Here is a 21,396-nt window from a genome sequence, read left to right on the forward strand (position 1 = left end):
CATGACCCGGAAGACTTGCTGTGATATTAACCAAGGCCTAGTCAAAGTTCTGACTTGAATCCTATGGAGATGCCGGGCCTGCAGGGTGGCCCAACCAGTTATTAGGTTTTGGGTTTAGGTCTCTGCAGCCACATAAAGGATATGTGTTATTTCATTACAGCTGCAAATTAACTTTTTCATATTTAAATATTGCATCCATTCCGAGATTCAGGACTTCAGGACAAATTCAAAAGCCTGAACCAGAGCCCCCCCCATCCCATCTACATATAATATACACATACATATAATATAATATAAAATACACATAATATTTATCTTTTTATGATCTGAGCCGAGCTTTCACATCCCACTCTTTGCATCAGCTCCTTTTTATCAAGCAGTCGTAGTCGTACCCCCCCCCCCCCCCCCCCCCCACACACACACACATACGCCTGCTGGTGGAATAATGGCAGCTCTTTTAGCCGCTCCTTTCATCAGCGCTTTCACGGAGTCAAGAGAGGAGGCCCTCGCCACACTCATGGGGCATGCAAATGGAAAATGGCACGACCTGAGGGTTTTTTTGGCCAATATTTGACCACATATAAAAAAAAACATGGTTATACAACTAAAATCACAGCTTTCATCTCCATCTAATAGGTATAAATGTTGATTCAATCACTTAGAGAAGATGAATGTGTTCTAGTTGATTGACAGGTATGGGGTTAAACTGTGTTTTACTAAAACGGCCCCCACCCCTTTTACGCCAAGATTTGGTGTGATTATCTTGGCGTGGTCAAAGTATTGCACACATTGTGTGATGACTGTGGTCAGGCTAATTCTTCACCATGCATGGGCGTCATTGCCAGATAACGAACGTTTAGGTCCCCTACAGTAGTGCTTCACAGTGAAGTGAACCTATTATTCATTCGCTCCTCATCCACACACTGGTGGCGGTATCTACATCTGTATCACAGCTGCCTTGGGGTAGAATGCTGGAAACGTGGCTGCTAAGTCGTGCCTACAACCTTGGCGACCGCTACCGAACATTCATTGACACTCATACACCAGTGTGGCCAGCACTGGAGTCTCTGGTGTCGCTCTTTCATTGCTTTGGAATTGTTGAACTGCATTAGCGAGACTTCCCGCTGCTGTGGTTGGACACGGCCAGACAGTCATTACAGACAGTAACGTAGACCTGGAGCAAAACCACCGCTAGCGTCCTGGAAACATGCCCAAACCCCACGTAATAGCCACGTTTAAATGAGGAGTTTTTCCTCTTTCCGAATGGAATCTTTTCCGAAAACAATGGTACCCATGGAAAGGAATATTCCAATCTCTTGTCTACATGCGCCGCTATAATCAAACAGAATAGTCAATGGGGCATGCCCGGTAAAACGTAAACATCAACATCACGTGATACCGACTTATTATATTACTCCGTATTACCAGTTTTTCCTTCGTCCGGTCTTGAAATTTAGTTTGGATCAAAAACAAACTTTCCGCAGCAGTCCAGTGCCTGCATTTTTAAAAGTGAACGCACCCGGGATAAATTTAAACAGGAAAAGCATAGAAGGGTTTAGATTGTGTTCCACAGATGGCGCTAATGCACACGAAAGCTGCTTGCCAACCGACAATAAACAACAGAAGAAGAAGACAACTTTCCGTTTGAGCGGGTACAAGATACCTCAATCGGATTGGGGAAAGGAATATTCCACCCCTGGGAATCCCATTATATGTTCATTTTTCTTTGGGAATGAGGTGTATACAAAGGTTCAATTCTTTCCCTTTGAGCAATTGGAATATTTGGCTTCATGTATATGTGGCTAATGGCACATTTACCCATTACTGACTCATTTTTTAAACATTTAATTTCTATTTTAGCAGGTGTTTGTTTGTTTTTTTACTCTTAAACTTTAGATGAGCTGATGTAACATCTATACAGCCTATTTGACTCTAACGCCCGTTTGCAATTAATTGTTTACTCAGTTTTTGTCTCATTCCCATGAAGGTTTACTTAAGAACCTTGTTACGATATGAACTCTCTTTTTCAACTGGTCTTCCATTTTTGATTAGGATTGTATGTGTCTTAAGAGGCGGTGCCGTATTTCAAAGAAAGAGATTTCTGGAATGTGCTTCTGTTTGACAGGAATGATAGCATTACTCTTTTAGTATTTCCCTGATTAAATCCTCTCCAACCCAAGGGAGGAAATCTTTTCACCCGAGGCTGCAATGCGGAGAAAGGAGCAAAATGTAGTTGCCTGAAGGGAATCAGTCGCGGGGCGTCTCTCCCTTTCCCCAGGTCATCAAAGGACAGCTTGTTGTTTGTGAACATATCACCATCAACTTGAGTGCGAGACTGCAAAATGGCTTGTGATGGAAGCGTTAACAGCGGGGCAAAGTCATTTCTTCAAGCCTTGTTGTTTGGCCTCTCAGCGGAGAAGCTAAAGCAGGAAAATTGATCAGGATCTAACTGGCCAGATACTGCATGTATCTCACTCTATTTGACGCTACTCTTATCTATATGTATACGTTAGGGTGCTCCCATCCATCGGCCGCAGATCGTATCAGCTAATATCAGTGAAAAAGGACGTTATTGACATTTGCCGATACTTGCTGTCAAACGCCCATCCCATTCACCAATCAGCTCCGCCCATGTTCTCCCGTTTTTTTTTTTTAACGAGGGCTCGTTTTAAGGAGTATCCGTTACGAATAATCCATTTTTGCCGGATACGAGTATGAAACAAGTACATTTCATCATTATCCATATTGGTGTTTTAAAGATAATTATCATGATGTATTCACTCTTCATGCTCTGTGATTGGCCAGTCATGTCCCTAGGCGGCCACAGAGGAGCTGAGGGGTGTCTCACAGGGTGCAATTGGGAAATTGAAAACGGCTCAGGTTGCCTTGGTCACACTGCCGAACAGTTTTGGTCATATGAGAATAAAGTCATAGTTATGAGAAGAAAATAAATGTAAATTTAAAGGGGACCTAATATGCTATTTTTTCCACCCTTTGTATTGAGTTTTGGACTCCTATAGATGAGCTACACACAATAACCCGCACAGAAAACTTTGTAGATCTTCCAGAATCTGCACTTATTTCCTAAGATTTGTATTACAAACTTTGGCATTACAAGAAGAAAGCTGGTAACAAACAGCAATAATGCCAAGCAAAAACAGTAATCTTGCAAGAATAATATCAAAATATTAGAGAAACAACAATAAAGTCCTAGTCTTATGAGGAAAAATGTTTTTTTCACCATTTTTGATGACAAAGTTGTCATTTTTTGACAATTTGATTGGAATTTGGAACTTCTTAGCATATCTACATGTGTGCTTTACAAAACATTAAAGTGGAAAAGTTGCTTCCTTAAATGTTTCATTATGTGACCCTCCCTAGAAAAGGTGTACACAGTACACGTATTTAAGCACACCCATGGAAATATTCCATTTTCAGTCAGAGCCTTTGTCATCACAGTGATCAGTTTTTTGACTAACTCCAGCAGCTCTTGCATCCAGACCCCTTCTACTACTGGCAGCAGACGGCGGAGGACATCACGGCCAGCGTGCGCATGCCCGAGGGCATCAACAAAGAAGCCGTCCACTTCCGGCTGATGGCGGACAACATTAGCGTTGGTGTGCAGGGCTTTGCTCCCTTACTGGAAGGCCAGCTGTACGCCTCGGTGGACCCAGAGGCCAGCACATGGATCTTCAAGGAAGACAAGAGGTGTGCAAACCTCCTCCATCATGCATTTTTACACCATTTAAACGGAACCCTTATTTGCTGTCCCCTCAGCCTGGAAGTGACCCTTCAGAAGCATACTGAGGGGCCGATGTGGCCTGAACTGGTTATCGGCGACCGCAGGGGGGAGCACGTGATGAATAATGAGCAGGCCGCCCTCATCCATGAGAGGCTGACCCACCTGACCTCCGAAGACCTGGTGAGGCCCCTGTCATGCCACTGAGTTAAATACTGTATGTTTGATGCCCAAACTGCAGGTTCTTGGAGAAGGATAAAGTTTGAAGAGTACTACATCCCTGTGGTACTTGGTGTAGAAAGAAGTCTTCTCTTACTGTTTGTTTGACCTCCCCTTCATTCAATTTGTCTTCTCCAACTTTTAAATGAACCTCCGTCCTACCCCCGCCCCCCACAACACAACCCCTTCAGTTGCTCCGAGCCCCCCTTCAGCCTCCGCGTTAGCATCGTCTGTTCCCACTGGAGGACCTCCATGCTAAGCAGGCCCTACTACGCTGCTAATCGATGCAAACACCGCACTGACCCGCCTTCTCCATCTCCTCCCACGGCCAGCATAGCGCCAAACCTGACAGGGACGAGCCAGCCTGCAACCCCCAGGAGCTGGAGGACTGCGACGGCTTCCCAGAAGACACCTCCAGCCTCACACACTTTGATGGCGAGTCGCTCAAGCCCACTCAGGTGGTGAGTAGTAAACACTTGAACATCAACGCTCACATTCTGTTAGCACCTTGGACATCCTTGAGCACCTCCACCCCCGCAAGTGTTGATTCACAAGGCAGTCAGGTACTTTTAAAAACACTTCAATTGCTATTTCCATCACACATTCAGGAAAGGAACCGTATCTCACCAGTTGGACTACCAATAATCAATAATCAATAATGTATTTAGAAATGTTTCTATTTGTGGGAGTGCGACGTCAGACGTCACTGTTCTCATACCCCCCCCCCTCCCAAACTAACTGGGGTGATGGCTCAACTGACGAGACAACAAATTCTGGTTTCATTTGTGATTGCAACCATTGAACTGACTTTTGTAAATATTCCCACATTTACAGTCATTTAATATTGTTGAAAATGTTCAGCTTACTCTGTGTAAGTGGGCTGGGTAGTCTAAAATGACTTATCCCCCCAAAGCAGCCGTGCTGCATGATCGCCCCTCCCTTCCCTCAGTCAACATCCAATCACTGTTAGTATGCAAATGAGCCAAGACGCAGAAATAGAGAGTGGCCCATTAGACAACTAAAAACAAAGATTCATATAATATTGGTTGTTAAAATCTTGCTGTAGGATATTTTATTTTGGTTTCCCCCCTAAAGAGTTGTGTTTGTGTATATATACGCACAACACACCATCTTGTAAAAAAATTATTATTATTGTTAAATGATTTATGTTGGCATTCATGCTGCAGCAAAGGTGTCATTTGTCATTTAAAGCCACCTTCAAATGTGTACTGTTGTGTGTTTGGCTTCAAGTGGACTTGCTGTAAGCAGCAGGAAGTACTCTGGTCGTCGGCTGGCTGCCCTGCATGGTATCCTCCAAGGTTAACAACGCGTCATGCTTGGCTATTTCATCACAAGCTGAGCAGTCGCGCGGAAAACATGTGATGACGTTTTTTCCTCCGCTTATTTTCAGTCAAAACTGACCTTTTTTATACTGTTGCAAATCTGTAGAGAATATTTTGGGGCGATAGAGTAAGGTTCGGTCTGGTACTATTTCTGGTAGAGGTGGACCCCAACCCAAATACCATGTTCAGCCAATGTAATGAGTGACTGATGTTCAGCAGTCGTGGCGGTGACACAACGACACAGAGCAGTCTGCCTGCCCCTCACAAGTCACGGAGGAGGAGACGGAGGAGGTTATTACTGTTATTACGGTTAGTACTGTGGACTAGTCCACAAACTTGCTGAAGCCGGACACCTTTCCAACGTTACCTGGTGGTGTGGAAGAGTCAGAAGAACAAGCAGTCAGTAACAGTTTATCAGGGTCTTCATTTTGGGGAAGTCATGGAGCAAAAGCAGTTGTCTGTGTAGCATTATAGAGTGTGCATACAGGTAGCAGGGTTGCTAATAGCCGTTTCCCACCACAATTATTGGCCGCTAAACACTGGTAGTCCTGCACAACACATTACATGTTACTGATGATGTAGAAAACTAAGGCAAAAATGCTAAAGCTACTTACCATTGAGAGACATATTGAAGTAACCTCTTTTCTTGACAAACTTTGGACTGTCCGGTATCAACTTCTGGATCGGATTCGGGATCCTGCACAGACGGTATGGCTGAAAACAACATGGAAATAAAAGAAATCATCGCCGTGAATGCATTAAAACAGACCGTTTTTGCGAGAAGCACAAAGAAATATAGCTGAAGAAATACCAGCTTTCTGTGCTGGTCATTGTGTGTCGCTGCTCTATAGGAGTCCACAACTCAATCCAAAAGGACGAAAAATTTGCATCATAGATCCCCTTTAAAACATAACTTGAAGGAGTAGTTGAGATGTATTTTTTGACATGTAGTTGTATGACAAAATTAGAGAAACAACAAATTTAGACTTATTTTCCATGCTAGAATATGACTTTTTTCTTTTAATATTTTGACTTTATTCTCGTAAAATTCCAAGTTTTTTTTAAATGTTCTATTTCAACTTTCTTCTTTTACATTCTCTTCTTAGAATTATGACTTTATTGCCTTAATATGTATTACTTTATTCTTGTAACAACATTTTGTTCCCCAACCTAATTTTCCATAAATGTCAACTTTATTCCAAGTACCATCATTTCCGATGCATAATGTGCTGTTTTTTCTCTTTCTTAAACCAGAACTCTGCGTCTTATACAGTGATGCGGCCCATTTATGACCACGTTCTAATCTCATGACATCCCCTTTACTTCAGAACTACTACTGATCATTGAAATCCTGCGCTGTAGCCCTTTCTTTGGCAGGAGCCAATTACGAGCAATCGATGCACTCAGGACGTCCAGTACGCTCAGACTGTTATATTGAGTAATGTAATGACCTCCTGCAATTTCAAACTGGCTTTGAGTGGACTCGTGTACCCCACCATATGGCATTTTATGACATGGACATGGTGCAGTGCAGTGCATATATATATATATATATATATATATATATATATATATATATATATATATATGCCGTATGGACACGTCTGTTTTTCTCTGTAAATGTAGTGGCTTTGGCTTGAACAACGGAAATGACTGTATACGACTAAGATAGCATTATTTTTCCTCATAATAGTATGAGTTAATCGAGTGGTTAGCGTGCAGGCCACACAGCTAGGAGACCACGAGTTTGATTCCACCCTCGGGCATCTCTGTGGGTACTCTGGTTTCCTCCCACATTCCAAAAACATGCTAGGTTAGACTCCAACTGTTTATATGTGCCCTGTGATTGGCTGGCGAACCAGTCCAGGGTTTACCCCGCCTCCCGCCCCAAGACAGCTGGGATAGGGTCCAGAATGCCCACGACCCTCACCCTAAAATTGTGACTTTTTTCCTCATTCGAATAGGATTTTTTTTCTTGTATTATTTTGACTTTGAATAAGACTAGACTAGACTAATAATAGACGTTGGAGGCCCCCCTGTTTTAAAGTTTTCTTTTAGACACTAAACTTGTACGTTTGTTCTGTCAAGGAAAGCATGGAGTAAAAAAACCAAAAACCCTAAACAATCTAAACGGCGGATTAAAGTGGATTAAACGGAAAGAGCATCCTCCCGTAGTCTTCCATCATTGAAGGATGACCTTGTGAGCTTCTAATGAAGAGGAAGCTGAATGTCCACAGCTAATGTTCCTCTTTCACTTTCATTTTGTGTCCATTACAAAGCTCCCACAGGAGTCCACTCTACTGTGTAATGAATGGAAGGCTTATAATTAGCGTGGATGTAAGCAATGCTGAGTCTTTCCATTGAAAGCCCTTTTAATGTTCCTCTGCTGCCCACAAATAACCAGAAGCCTTTTGAAGACCACCAGCATCTGTGCAAGCGTGTGTGCGTGTGTTTGTTTATCTCAACCTCATCCGGAAAGCCTTCCCCTCCTGTTTTTCTTCACCTGCTCATTGTGTCGGCCTGAATGCTTGGCCCTGCTCTCTGAGATATCTGCTGACCTTCTTTTCTCCCCTTTCATCTTGAAATTGTAGCACATCCCATTCATTTAGCGTCTTTTGTCCATCCGTCTCTCCGCGGCCACGCTCGCCGGCGAAGACGGAGAATGTATGTGAGTCACGTTTAGTAGACTTATTCTGGTTGCTCTTTACAGTGGAGCCAATTGTTCAAGTTGAAGTCATCGTCTAAGCGGTGATGTGCAGCGCTCCCCTGCAAGGTGTTTGTGTGGGGGGGTTGATGACATCATTTTGACAACATTTTGGAACCCCCGGTATAGAATAACAACAGCGTTACCTCACTATCACACAAACACGGAATATATGTAAAGAATTCAAACAAAAAAGGTATCTTGGTGAAAGGTAGGCACCAGGCCACCCTTGTTTGGCCTTCAGAGGAAAATCTGGCACTTTAGTTTTTTGTTGCTTTTATAATGTCACCCCTTTCACTCCACTTCTTTAGAGCTCACAGTCCTTGTAAGCTTTTGTGATTTGGGAACAGGTCCTTGGTCATTTATTCTGAAAAGCCACAGCGGTGTTGCTAGCGCAGCTGGAAGTGTCCGCCAATAATAATTAGATAACGTTTCTTTTCCAATTTATTCAACAACCTCCTGGGGAATTGAATATCGTCGATTGGCTATTCAACACACCAAAATGCACAATGAGTGGAGGCTGGAATATTATTTTGAAGATGCATTTATTGGCTTGCGGTCGATTCAAAAGGTGAATAACAGACATGGGACATGGGTGAGCGCCATAGATAAAAGTGTTAAAAACTAAAGCATTTTTGGAAAATGAGATTGGGGGAACGTTATACATAATATAATGGGAATAGAGCCAAAAATGTGATGAAAATGAAGTCAAAGTATAGCAAGAATAAAATGTACAAAGGTGATATATTATTTGATATATTTGGAATATTAAAGAGTGAAAGTGGGGGGGGGGGTGATACTAATAATAGGATTTGTTCTATTATATTATTTATAATATATAGTCATGGAAAAAATGATCCGACCAGCCTTCTTTCTTCAGTTTAATGATCAATTTGAATGCCTGATACAACTAAAGGCGACATAAAACAATGAGAACAATAACAGCTCATAAGTAGGGTTGGGCGATATTTTTAAAACATAGATTCTTCCATTAATAAGAAAATGATTTATACCGCTACAAATAGATACATGAGACCAATCAAATGCTTTCATGGTGAGAAGGAACGTTAGTGTGGGGAAGTATTTACTCGGCGGACCTCCCGACAGAAACGGGTTAAAGTGGTGACAAACGCCGCCGAAATCTGGCTGAATCTCCTCGTCCACAGCGTGAATAGGTACTAGCAGAGGTTAGCTTCATTTCGGACGCCAAGTCGTTGTGTGTGTGCGTGACTCGGGCTCAATTAGTATGGTATTTTTTCCTAGGTTGGCTGTTCCTGCCACTTATACTCCAGAGCGACTTATACATGAAAAAAGTGTTTGTTCCATAAACACTGGACGCCTTTTCTGTAGCTGTAGCTGAATAAGCAACGTGTTAGCATATCTTACACCTACTCAGCCTGTTCTCTATTCTTTTATTCATGTTAGAACTTGCCTTCCAAGATGGCGTAATGTCTGTTTTGGTCAAGTAGTTTGGAAAATAAATTACCTGCAAAAAAATGCTACTTATACTCCAGTGCGACTTATGTATGTTTTATGTTTATGTATGTTTGACTTATGTATGTTTTTTTTCTACCTGATGTGGATGAGTGGTTAGCATGTTGGCCACACACTGAGGAGATTGGGAAGACCTGGATTTGAATCTCCGCTTGGTCACTTGTGTGTAGTTTTCTCCAGTTACTCCAGTCTACTCCCACATTCCAAAAACATGCACGTTAAGCTAAGTTAAATGGCGACTGGAAATTGTCCGTTACACTCCAGATTGTGCAAATGAAGTCTATATGTGCCCTTCCATTGGCTGGCTGACCCCGCCTCTCACCCAAAGTCAGCTGGGATAGGCTCCAGCATACCCCTGCTATCCTAATGGAGATATTCAGCATAGAAAATGGATGGATAGATTACGTAGGGCTGGTACTTCTCCAGAAGAGACCATCTACAAGAAATACATTTTTACCTGCAATTGGGTCTTCATCTCTGCATCCTGGGCTCGCACCGTGAAGCTCTCAAGCCCGATCCTGGGATCGCACCGTGAAGCTCTCAAGCCCGATCGTGACAGTTTTGGGATCCTGAAAGTTGGATCATATTGCACATGTGAACTCTCTTCTTCTTCTCGAAGTGAAAGTGGGAGACACGCAAAACAGACAAACATTGCAAATGGCAAAATATTCAAGCCACCAAAATGATGGAGTTCATTTTCATTTATTTTGTGATTCATGATTTATTATGGTCCCAGCGCAAGTGCTCACAAGATATTTTGTGACACCCCTAATAATATTATTTCATGCCAGTTTGTGGGACAATAAACATTAGAAGACACACCTGCATCGTTTTGTCATAGTTTGGTCTTTTACTTTGAAAAATGAATGCTCATATTGAAGAATGCTCAGGCTCCCACATTCCTTCACCGGGTTTGCATCTCCTCTCCGTCACGCTTGGTTAGTGTTCATACCAGAATGCTCCCATCTTCCTCCTCCTCCTCTTCCTCCTCGCCTCCTCGCCGCCTCGCTTCTGTGTTTGTCAGCCGACAAGCGTGCCGACTGCCAAATAGTGCAAAAATGAGTTTTGGAGTGGAGGCGTGATGGCTGGAAGGCTTGTACTGGGGTCCACGGGGTTAGGTGGGATGCTGGGTGTTTTTCAGTCCCTGACAGTCTCGCTCCACGCCTCAGTGGGATCATCTCATGCACACAAAACACACGGCAAATGGTGGCCATTATGAATCATAAATAACCATCAGTGAATGTTATTCTGCCACAGGTGAATCTGGGCAGCCATCAGTACCTCTTCACCGTGGATGTCCATCCCGCCCAGATGCCGTGTCTCTGCCTGCGGCACGACGTGGACGCCCTGCTGTGGCAGCCCCAGCCCGACCAGCCTGCCGACATGTGGGAACACGTCGCCACCTTCAACGCCCTGGGTAAGACAGACGCCCGTGGTACCCCGGCTTATTTTATTTGTGCGGCCAGCGGCGAGTACGTTTGGACCGCCACAGCTCCATTTGTGGCATTTTCTTTGGAACTAACAAATTGTAATTGATTGACAGTCTGTCTGGCTACTGGTTCCAACGTTGTACTGTAGATGTACTGTAGATGTACTCTAGATGTACTGTAGACGCACTGTAGATGTACTGTAGATGTACTGTAGATGATGGCATTATCACTCTACTCAAAAGTGAGTATATGTGTTGAATGTTGTTGCTGTGGACATCAAGTACACGCAAAGCACATACGTTTTTGATGAAAACATTTCTCATCTCTTGGACTGCTGTCAGTACCCTTGGATTAGCCGCCATGATGTCTACTTGCCGTGTGCCACTGCCGGAAGCCGTTTGATTCCCGTTTGACAGCCGCGTTCATGCCTTTCCATTATTAGTCTGAGCAGGTTCCTGTTTTGCTAGCGGCATGCTGATTGCCATTTGCTGTGTCTGCGTGTATATGTTATTTATGATCACTGTGAGTCTTCAAAAAAGATTTGATGGTAAGACGGGGTGTCCAAAGTGCCGACAATCTTATTATTCATCATCATATTATTATTATTCATCATATTATTTTATTACTGCAATACTGCAACTATTAGAAATCCCACAGTTTTTTAAATCAATCTGAGCTGCGATTTGTCCTACTTTTTGGACGGTCATTGAACGCACCATGGACCATAGATGTATTTGGATGTGTTATTCTCTCGCCTTCATATTTGCTCCGGAAAGCTGCTCCGATGTGGGAATGGAATGCATAAAGGTAAGCTGTGATGACTTTGGGATGCAGTTCTTTATTAAATATGGGATATGACTTCATAGCAAATATGACAAAGCCGCCATGCTTGCATCCTTTCATTTTTTGTACGCCGTCCTTGCTGGAAAAGGTTGTGTGTGTTTAGCATGTAATGATCATTTTGGATCATGAACGTCGGCAAATAATCACTTTGCATGTTTTTGTAGCGAGAGCTGGAGGCTCACAAACTTTATTAGTCTTCATTAGGGGGGGTTGAACAAAAGCTGGCTGGTGGGGCAGGACTACATTGGCTAATCCCATTTTAGGAGAGTGGAAAAGATCATTGGTTTTCACTTTGTCATGTGACACGCCCACCCCCGTCTTCAACATTGTGCGTGTGTGTGTGTGTGTGTGTGTGTGTGCGCGCGTGTGCGCGTGTGTGTGCGTGTGTGTGTCCCCCCCGGCAGGCTATGTGCAGGCCTCCAAGCGGGACAAGAAGTTTGCCACGTGTGCCCCCAACTTCTCCTACGCCTCACTGTGCGAGTGCCTACGCCGTGCTTTCATCTACCGGCAGCCGTCCCCGGTGGACGGCGTCCTCTTCAACCGGAAGCAGGGGCGGCAGGTAGGGCAGGTTGCCAAGCAACAGGTGGCCAGCCTGGACTCTGACAAAAGCATCCTGGGCTTCAGGGCCTCCAACGAGAGGCTGTACGTCCTGACTGCTGCTCACCTCTTTGTGCTGAAGGTTAATAATAATTAGATGGGAAGCTGAGCATCCAAAAATACTCTACAGTACATCAGGGCTGTTCAAAGTGTATCCTTTGACATATTGGAGAAATAAATGCATTATTCATGACATATATCACACAAATGTGTTGTCATCTATAACTCAAAGCCGAGAGCTTTTGCTCAGATAGCTTAGCATACGTTGGATTGTTTAGGCCACCTCTGCCTTCTGCCCACAGACTGAAAGTCTTCCATGTCAAATGTCTGCTTGCATTAGCTGAATACACAAAACGCTGTGTTCCAATAGAGAGCGGTGCCGTTGGATAACTACATCACGTCTTTAAGTGAATGAAATCCACACGCTAACGTTCATCTAAAGTGGCGACTCGTCAATGCAGGCTTGTCGTTCCACCGTTATTCCACATATTCATCATTTCCTCCCCCCCTGTGTGTCCATTAGATTTGTTAGCGTTTCTCCATAGCTGGACTTCTTCCAGCATCCCTCCTTTGCTGCTTTGACAGAATTGAAGCCTTGTTTCCATGAATTGACATCGTCCATCTCGGTCTGAGCCGCAGCTATTATCGCCATGTTCCGTACTCACTGGGATGTCTACGGATACTCACACAGCCCTTGAGTGCAGTGCAGTGCAGTTTAGTCCAAGCACAGTAATAATTAAATATTGTTAAATGAACATCTGCACAACCAAATCTTACCTTTATACATTCCCGCATAGTAGCAGCATTTCCGACCAAACATGAAAAAGAAAATGAAAAAACGTCAGCACACACACAACTGTGGTGCGTTCAAGACGCCGTTCACAGAAACACAATGGTCCATATTTCACAAATACTTACAAATGTTGTTGTTGTTGGTGGATTTTTGATTTATTTGAACATACACAAGCTTAACATTGTGCTACATCAGATATTACAATTCACAACTAGAAAATTCCTGCTGAAATGTTGATGGGCATGCAACCTGTGCTGTGAACCTCGGGCCCGTGTCTGCTGTGCCACGCCGCCGAGCCATGCCGTGCATACATTACAGGAGGAATTTAGCAAAAAAGCTAACATGCTAAATGTTAGCACACTAGCATCTAGCGAGATGGCACTCTATAGCGAAAGCGTCAACACGGTCCTACAATATCCCTGCATCATCCTTTAAACAGGATACAGCTAAAATGTTAGCATGCTAACAGTTCACATGGTAGCATCTAGCAAGAAAGCACCAAGTCCCAAAAGTGTTGAGGCAGTCCCATAGTGTCCCTACATCATGCCATGTGTGTATTTGCCTTTGGACATGAGTAAATTAGCTTAAATGCTAATATGCTAACGGTTATCATGCTAGCACCTAACAACAGAGCCTCAAGTACCCAAAGTGCCAAGGCTTTCCTATAACCTCCCCGCATAATGCCATGTGTGTATTTGCCTTTGGACATGAGTAAATTAGCTAAAATGCTAATATGCTAACGGTTATCATGCTAGCACCAAGCAACAGAGCCTCAAGCATCCAAAGTGCCAAGGCTTTCCTTTAACCTCCCTGCATAATGCCATGTGTGTATTTGCCTTTGGACATGAGTAAATTAGCTTAAATGCTAAAATGCCAATATGCTAACGGTTATCATGCTAGCACCTAGCAACAGAGCCTCAAGCATCCAAAGTGCCAAGGCTTTCCTTTAACCTCCTTACATAATGCCATGTGTGTATTTGCCTTTGGACATGAGTAAATTAGCTTAAATGCTAACATGCTAACGGTTATCATGCTAGCATCTAGCAACAGAGCCTCAAGTATCCAAAGTGCCAAGGCTGTCCTATAACCTCCCTGCATAATGCCATGTGTGTATTTGCCTTTGGACATGAGTAAATTAGCTTAAATGCTAACATGCTAACTGTTATCATGCTAGCACCTAGCAACAGAGCCTGAAGTACCCAAAGTGCCAAGGCTGTCCTATAACCTCCCTGCATAATGCCATGAAGACATGAAATAACCTGGGATGTCCGATATAGGCTTTTTTGGCAATAACCAATATGCCGATATTGCCCAACTCTCAATTTTCAATTACGATATCAACCAATACGATATGTGTAACATATGTTTTTTTTGAGTTTACATAAAGTAAAGTAACAATACTTCTAACTGAGTACAGTTGGTTTTTGGACTATCTGAGTAGCTCATTCATGTATTATGAATATTTTTTTATATAAGAATACATTTGTATTTTTGTGCCTTGATTTTTTTTTTGAAAGATTGAATGTATTTTTAGTTAAAGGCAGTATTTTATAGCTGATGACATTACTACTATGTGGGATCAAAGTTCTTATGCTAACCAAATGAGAAGATGAAATACATTGTTTCCCAAGAATACTAGGGTGTGTTTGAGCGTATGGATTTATTACCACAAATTGGGGAAAGACCCAAATGATCAGACGGAACAAGAGAATATACCATTGAAGACCAATAAAAGCTGTTTATGTTGCTGCTTTATGTTGATGACTTTATGAAAATATTTGATTACGGTTAATCACAATTTGTCCATAGTTAACTCGCAATTAATTGCATTTCATGGTAAACATTTGGATGTGCAACTACAACGATAATTACATCAGATACAGTCAGCAAGCAAATTTTTGTCTGACTATTTTTCAGTATTATTAGCATATTAGCTCTTGAACTCGCCCACAAACATTCAGAAAATCCAAAATGTTTTTGTTTATTTGTGTGAGCTGAAAATAAGATACTGCTTTTCAATTGTAAATGCCATTTATGAACATTGAGAAAGGATTATTATGAAAGATTTGCCTCAATGCACTTCAATTCACTTCATGACATGGACAAATGAAAATCGTCTTTAGCAAGAGAAGAAGTCATTTCAAAGCTAGCAAACCAGTTTATGAGCTTTTAAATAAGGTTTTTCCACATTATTAAAGCCCTCTAGACATGAAGTAACAACCCTATAGTCATTGTTACACTCCTATGACCCTATTTAGTTCCGGAGACATAATAAGAGGAAATTGAAGACCTAGAAAACGTTTTATCCTCTACAGTTTTCATGAAATAACACTTCTAACGGCACCTTTACGCTCCTGCTGCCCAAATGCGTGTATTTGCAATAACACGGAATATCTCACGTTGATCAACAGCCTTGCTTTTTGCTGGTTGTGTCTCTGGAAAAGCTCTGCTTTAATCCAATTGGCTGCGTTCAATTGAATCCCACCGTCCCGCCCCTTTTCCTTATTAGCAACACATGCTTGTTGTGTTGCCATAACTCAGTTCCCTCACGTTCTCACGGCTTGTCAGCCCAAGTCAAGGTCCCGGGTGACGTCACCTGACAGGCCGAGAGAGCGAGGCTTGCATCACGCCATCGTTTGGACTCCAGAGTTGCTAATATGCTCGTGCACTTTAATCCCGCCGTCTTGCAATTAGGTGGTGATAGAATTAGCGTCTAATGGGGAACAATGTGATGAAGGTGATGAAATCATGGCGGGTTGGGCCAGTCGAAGACTCCATTCAAATATGACAATATTTATAATAATATAGACAACTTATGTCTGACTTCAATTCACTTTAAGATTTTAGTTTCATTTCTTTTATTTGTTCAAATTTGATTTGTCGTCTTCATTTCCTTGACAGGATGCCTTAAGAAATTCCTTTACGATGCACATTATGGACATAATTAATAATTATGGATGTTCATGTTTCAAAGGATGACTTAACGTCTGATTACTTCAATAAATAATACATGAAAGAATAAACATAAATAAATTTAGAAAGTGTAAAAATACATACTTTTATTAGTGTAAAAACATTTCATTAAAGACTTAAATATGATTTTTTTGTTTGTTTCTTTCGGCTGAGAAAGTAATACAAATACATTAAAAAAATACTTAAAAGTGTAAAAATAACAAATTTAAACATTTAAATGACTTAAAGGGTACCTGTGAGTTGTGAGCAGCTGTAGCTATAGAGCAGCTACACACAATAACCAGCACATAAAGCTTTCTAGAGGAGAGGAGCGCCGCTTGGGGGAGGGCAAAGGGGCAGTTTTACCACGCCTTTTGGAACCGAGCGTTTTGAGCCATCCCAAATTTCTTTCGGGGCTCACTTCCAAATGTCCAAACCTCATGATCTGAAACTTTAACACCAGAATACTACATTCTAACTACATTTAGTAAAAGTCATATATATTTATCTTCATCTTATATATGACGTACGTATATAAGAGTAAAGCAACTTAATGACCACAAGAAGATATATTTATCTTCATCTTATATATGACGTATATAAGCGTAAAGCAACTTAATGACCAAAAGAAGATGCGGGTCTCAAGTTGAGACCATTTCAGAGGCGCCAGGACAAGGACGATTTCGTTCTCGTATCACAAATGAAGAAATGTTATTTCCAACACAAAACTTTCAGCACATTCCCACTGTTGGCACGACCCGGCGTCTCTGCAACGAGCGCTCACGGGCCATTTCATTAGGTACATCAAATGACACCGAATGCAGGAGCTGCCTTTACTAGGATCCTAACGCCACCCTCGGAAGACATGGAGCTTAGCTAATCTTAGTCTCCTTTTTTGGACAAAGAAAAACTCCTGACTGAAGACAACTTTATTTTGAACACAGCACAGTTTGACCGTCGGCAGCACATTTTATGCAAATAAACAACATCCATGTGTTCATGACAGGCAATAATGAGTCACACTGAAACATTGTTTTCCACGCCATAAAGGTCACATTCATAAGCATTCATAAGCATAGGCTTGCAACATCTAATCAGCGTGTGTGAAGACATGCCCGCTGTCAACATATTCCACACACACATGCAAAGAGTAATTATATTTCATCTCCACTTCACCGATGCACATATAAGCACGGAAATAAGCACAGAAAAGCAAAGAAAACCCAACTTCTTTCATTCTTTCATAGCAACAAACGCATGAAAACAACAAGCACAAGCGTCAACGCCAACCACCATGACAAACGTCTTACTGATGGGGGCGTCATTAGCCGCTACACCCGCTGCATTCGTTTGGACTTAATTAACATCTTGTCATTCTGGGATACGGTTGCTAGGAGACCTGGACCGCTACACAAAGGCCTTCTTCCATCGCCACTGTTGGGCTTTTTTGGTGATTAGGATGGCTAACCTACCAGGGGTGTCCAAATATTATTTTACTTTCACTTTTCTTTCTGCATTTATTTGAATTCAACACGCAAAAAAATCACTCCAGTGTGGCTGAAGATATGCTCAGCCAGGGTTTATTATTATTATTATTTTTAATTATTATTATTATTGGTCTGAGGCACAAAAAACTAAAAACAAAAATGAAAAAATCAGCAGTAAAAGAATGAAGTCATAATATTGAGAGAAAGAAATCATTTTACCAGCATAATGTAGTATGAAAAACAAATTATGTCATTATAGTTAAATTATGTTGTTAAATATTAAAGTAAGATGTTATTTTTTTTAAATCCTAATGTGACAAAACTAACGAAGTTTGCAAAATATATATATATATATATATACGTATATGTATATTAAGTTAGATAAAGTTATGTCATGACTATGACAAGAAAATGAAGAAATAATAAATATAAATATAAAATAAAATATAAATTAAATAATTGGACATTTAAATGAAAAACAGCAAAAATGAAAAAGAAACAGCCGTAAATTTCTGATAATACTTTTACTGTAAAGAGAAAATAGTAAAGATTTTAGGTGAATAAACTTGTAATATTGTGAATTGTAGTGATATGAGGAAAAATGTAATTCTCCTTGCATTTAGTTGAAATGGAATTGGGGGGACCTGTTGTGCTCATTTTTGGCCTTTTGCATTGAGTTGTGGACTCCTATAGAGTCGCTACACACAATAACCAGCACAGAAAGCTTTCTAGATCTTCCAGAATCTACTTCAGTACCTATTCATTTATTCCACCCACAGTCTGCCTCCGGGCACGCCTACTCCACTGTGATTGGTCCCACTCAGCTTGTACAGGACATGCCCATATAACTTCTGGCAAGAGTCACTGTGAAGTCACAGTGAACTCTCTGAAACCAAACGTTTCCGAGCCATCCTAAACTTCTTCCAGGGCTCACTTCCAAATGCGCGAACCCCGCTATCTGAAACTTTGGGATGGTTTAACGCCGGAATGCAACATTCTAACTACTTTTATGGGTCAGAAAAGGGGAATAATAATAATAATAATAATAATAGGTCCCCTTAAATAATTTTTTTAAAGGCATAATGAAGAAACCCATTTTGAGGTAAATTAGGCTGGGGAAAGTTGTATTATGGGAATAAAGTCAAAATATACTCAGTTAAAGTCATATTATGAGAAGAAAATGTAAGATTACTTTAAATATTACTTTACTTTAAATATTACTTTACTTTAAAATAGTTATTATTATTATAAATTATAAAAACAACAACCACAAAAAAAGGGGGGGGGGCTTTTATTTTTAAACCTATATCACAAATCTGTGATGTTATTGCTTGAAAATATTAATTTTAGCATTTCTACATGTGTTGCATTACCAAATATCAAAATTCCATTTCATTTTTCACTATATGTAAAAGTTTGTCTAGCTAAGTTGTTAAATATGTCAATAATTCGAATTGTTAGTTTGACATTCAATATTTCACATTTTTCACTTTTTAATGTGGCCCTAAACCTCCTTCATAATATTTGATTTTATTCCTAAAATATTCCCCTGAGGCCATTTTTTTAAAGCTGCGGTATGTGAATAGCACGAGCCCCACACTTTGGACACCCCTGCTCTAACCAGATGAACTCTAAGAAGACATTTGCGGGCTGTTGGGCACAGGCCAATGCAGCAGGTGGCGCTATAACCATTAGAGTGCAGCGTTTTAGCAAGTCAAAGGCCGAAGAAACATACCTGCTAACCCTCCCATTTTCCATCCATCCATTTTCTACGTCGCTTATTCTCATTAGGGTCGCGGGTGTACACTGGAGCCTATCCCATCCATTTTCCTTGGGGAAACGCCCCCCCCCCCGCTCAAATAGTTTCCTGTAAATCTTTCATTGGAAAAAAGCCCACTGAGTGGTAACAGGACCCATGCTTGAGCCGCAGGCAAGCTGCCAAGACAATGGTGCATGGCTTTGGCCGCAGGCAGGTTGCCAAGACAATGGTGCATGGCTTTGGCCGCAGGCAGGCCAGTCTTTCCACCTCGTCACTTGAAGGAGAGGATGACTCCCTCACTTGTTTTCAAATGCAAATGTTGCATAAAAGGTTTCCAGTGGAAGCCCGTTATGTTGACACCCCTGACACATACGTACCTGGAAGTGGTTGTGGACATAACCATAACCATAACTGTTGGAAGAATTGTACATAAAGTTATTCTATTTTTACTATATTCTTATGACCTATTTTTACTATATTCTTATGACCTATTCTCTTCTACCCACATGTGTTTCATATCACTCACATGGCAAAGTAAGATTAATGCTGTGTCCTTGCACATGTGTGTACATTATGATTAGAGAAAACAGGACGTTCTCATAGCAGATAGTTTAATCACATCCTTGAGAGGGAATAGCTGCACGCGTCAGAAGTAGATGTGACCTTGGTGTGTGTGTGAGTATGTCCAGGAGATTGTTTTAACTTGTTTAGTTAAACCCCCCTTCACTTAGAAATTGAAATTGTAACTAGGGCATCCCTAACTAAATAAAAGGCAGGAGAAATGGGGACTGTTCAGAGTTGGTTGGGAGGATTGTAACAGTGCAGTCTCCATCATCTCTCCTTGCAAGAAAAAGAAACTCATCTCTCTGTGTCTTCCTTTGTACAGGCAGTGTTTTTTTTACAAGCGTTGGGGTTTAAACCTGACAATAACCATAACCAAAATCAAAAACCAAAGCAGGCATTTGCTTGCACACAATAATTAACAATTTGTCGCCCCATGGCCGTTTATTTAACGTGTTTCCTCCATTTGTGCTTATTTTCATTCATATTCTTTAGTTTTATTTGTCTATGTGCCCTCGACTACCGACCGACCCGTTCAGGGTCTACCCCGCTTCTCGTCTGAGGTCAGCTGGGATAGGCTCCAGCATACCCCCGGAATAGGAAACGTCAAGCCATATTTCTCTGTTATGATCGCGTCCCCACAGCATCTGCCGCTATTTAGCGTATTTTCTGGAATATAAGTCGCTCTGGAGTATAAGTCGCACAAGGCCAAAAATGCATAATTAGGTAGAAAAAACCATAAGTGGCTCTGGAGTATAAGTCGCAGGAACAGCCAACCTATGAAAAAAAGTGCAACTTATCGTTCGTACCTTTACTCTGACCTGAAGACATCAAGAAGAATGCAACATTATGCTTGGAAATCCCATGAAATCCACCCAAAAGTTGAGCTTGAATGAGAAAAGCCTCTGAGAGAGCAGACCAATCACCATAGTTCCCCCATTTAGCGATTTACACCATAATTATTATTCCTATATTTATTTCATGTACACATTTAGACTCCCTCACCACAACAACATAACATTAGCAAACGGATTGATGATCATATCAATATTAGTTCAGTCGTTATTCACAAAAAATGTATTTTCCGTGACAGTGGTTTTCTTCTGGATCTAGCGGGTTCGCGTTCGGGCTATTTTATACTCTCATCCAACAGAGCGGCTGCGCTACTTTCTGTTTCGAACAATAAAGTTTTCGTACATGTGACAATTTTTCTTTCAGTGATGAAAAAGCTAAAAATCAAGCTTTTATTCTGGAGCTTATTTTGCTCTGAAAAGGAAGTCCCTGCAGCTTCATGGCTCGCCAGTCGTTGGCATTTCACACTGTTAGCGATGACCAAGCTGGTAATACTCGTAATACTCGTCAACTTCATCGTAGAACATTTGGCGACCACTTTGTTGACCAAAGCAGTCAGCCGTGTGTGTTGATGTCGACTTAAGCGGAGCGTTTGTTCAGGAATAATTAGAACACGGGGTGGG

The 21,396-nt window shown here is 41.6% G+C and overlaps 1 protein-coding gene across 1 annotated transcript in view; it reads left to right on the plus strand.

The window, feature by feature from the left end:
- The window catches only part of nudcd1 (NudC domain containing 1), a 29,442-nt gene extending 14,562 nt beyond the window's left edge, over positions 1-14,880 (plus strand). Inside the window, exons 6-10 of the mRNA XM_058047300.2 lie at positions 3,501-3,708; positions 3,778-3,922; positions 4,291-4,419; positions 10,757-10,916; positions 12,177-14,880. Of these exons, the coding sequence (XP_057903283.2) occupies positions 3,501-3,708; positions 3,778-3,922; positions 4,291-4,419; positions 10,757-10,916; positions 12,177-12,466 (932 nt within the window). The 3' untranslated portion in view covers positions 12,467-14,880. The remainder of the gene's footprint in view (positions 1-3,500; positions 3,709-3,777; positions 3,923-4,290; positions 4,420-10,756; positions 10,917-12,176) is intronic.
- The last annotated feature ends 6,516 nt before the right edge of the window (positions 14,881-21,396 follow it).

Source organism: Doryrhamphus excisus, linkage group LG7 (assembly GCF_037039965.1).
Source record: "Doryrhamphus excisus strain RoL-2023G ecotype Guam linkage group LG7, RoL_Dexc_Guam_v1.1, whole genome shotgun sequence".
Classification (NCBI taxonomy): domain Eukaryota; kingdom Metazoa; phylum Chordata; class Actinopteri; order Syngnathiformes; family Syngnathidae; genus Doryrhamphus; species Doryrhamphus excisus.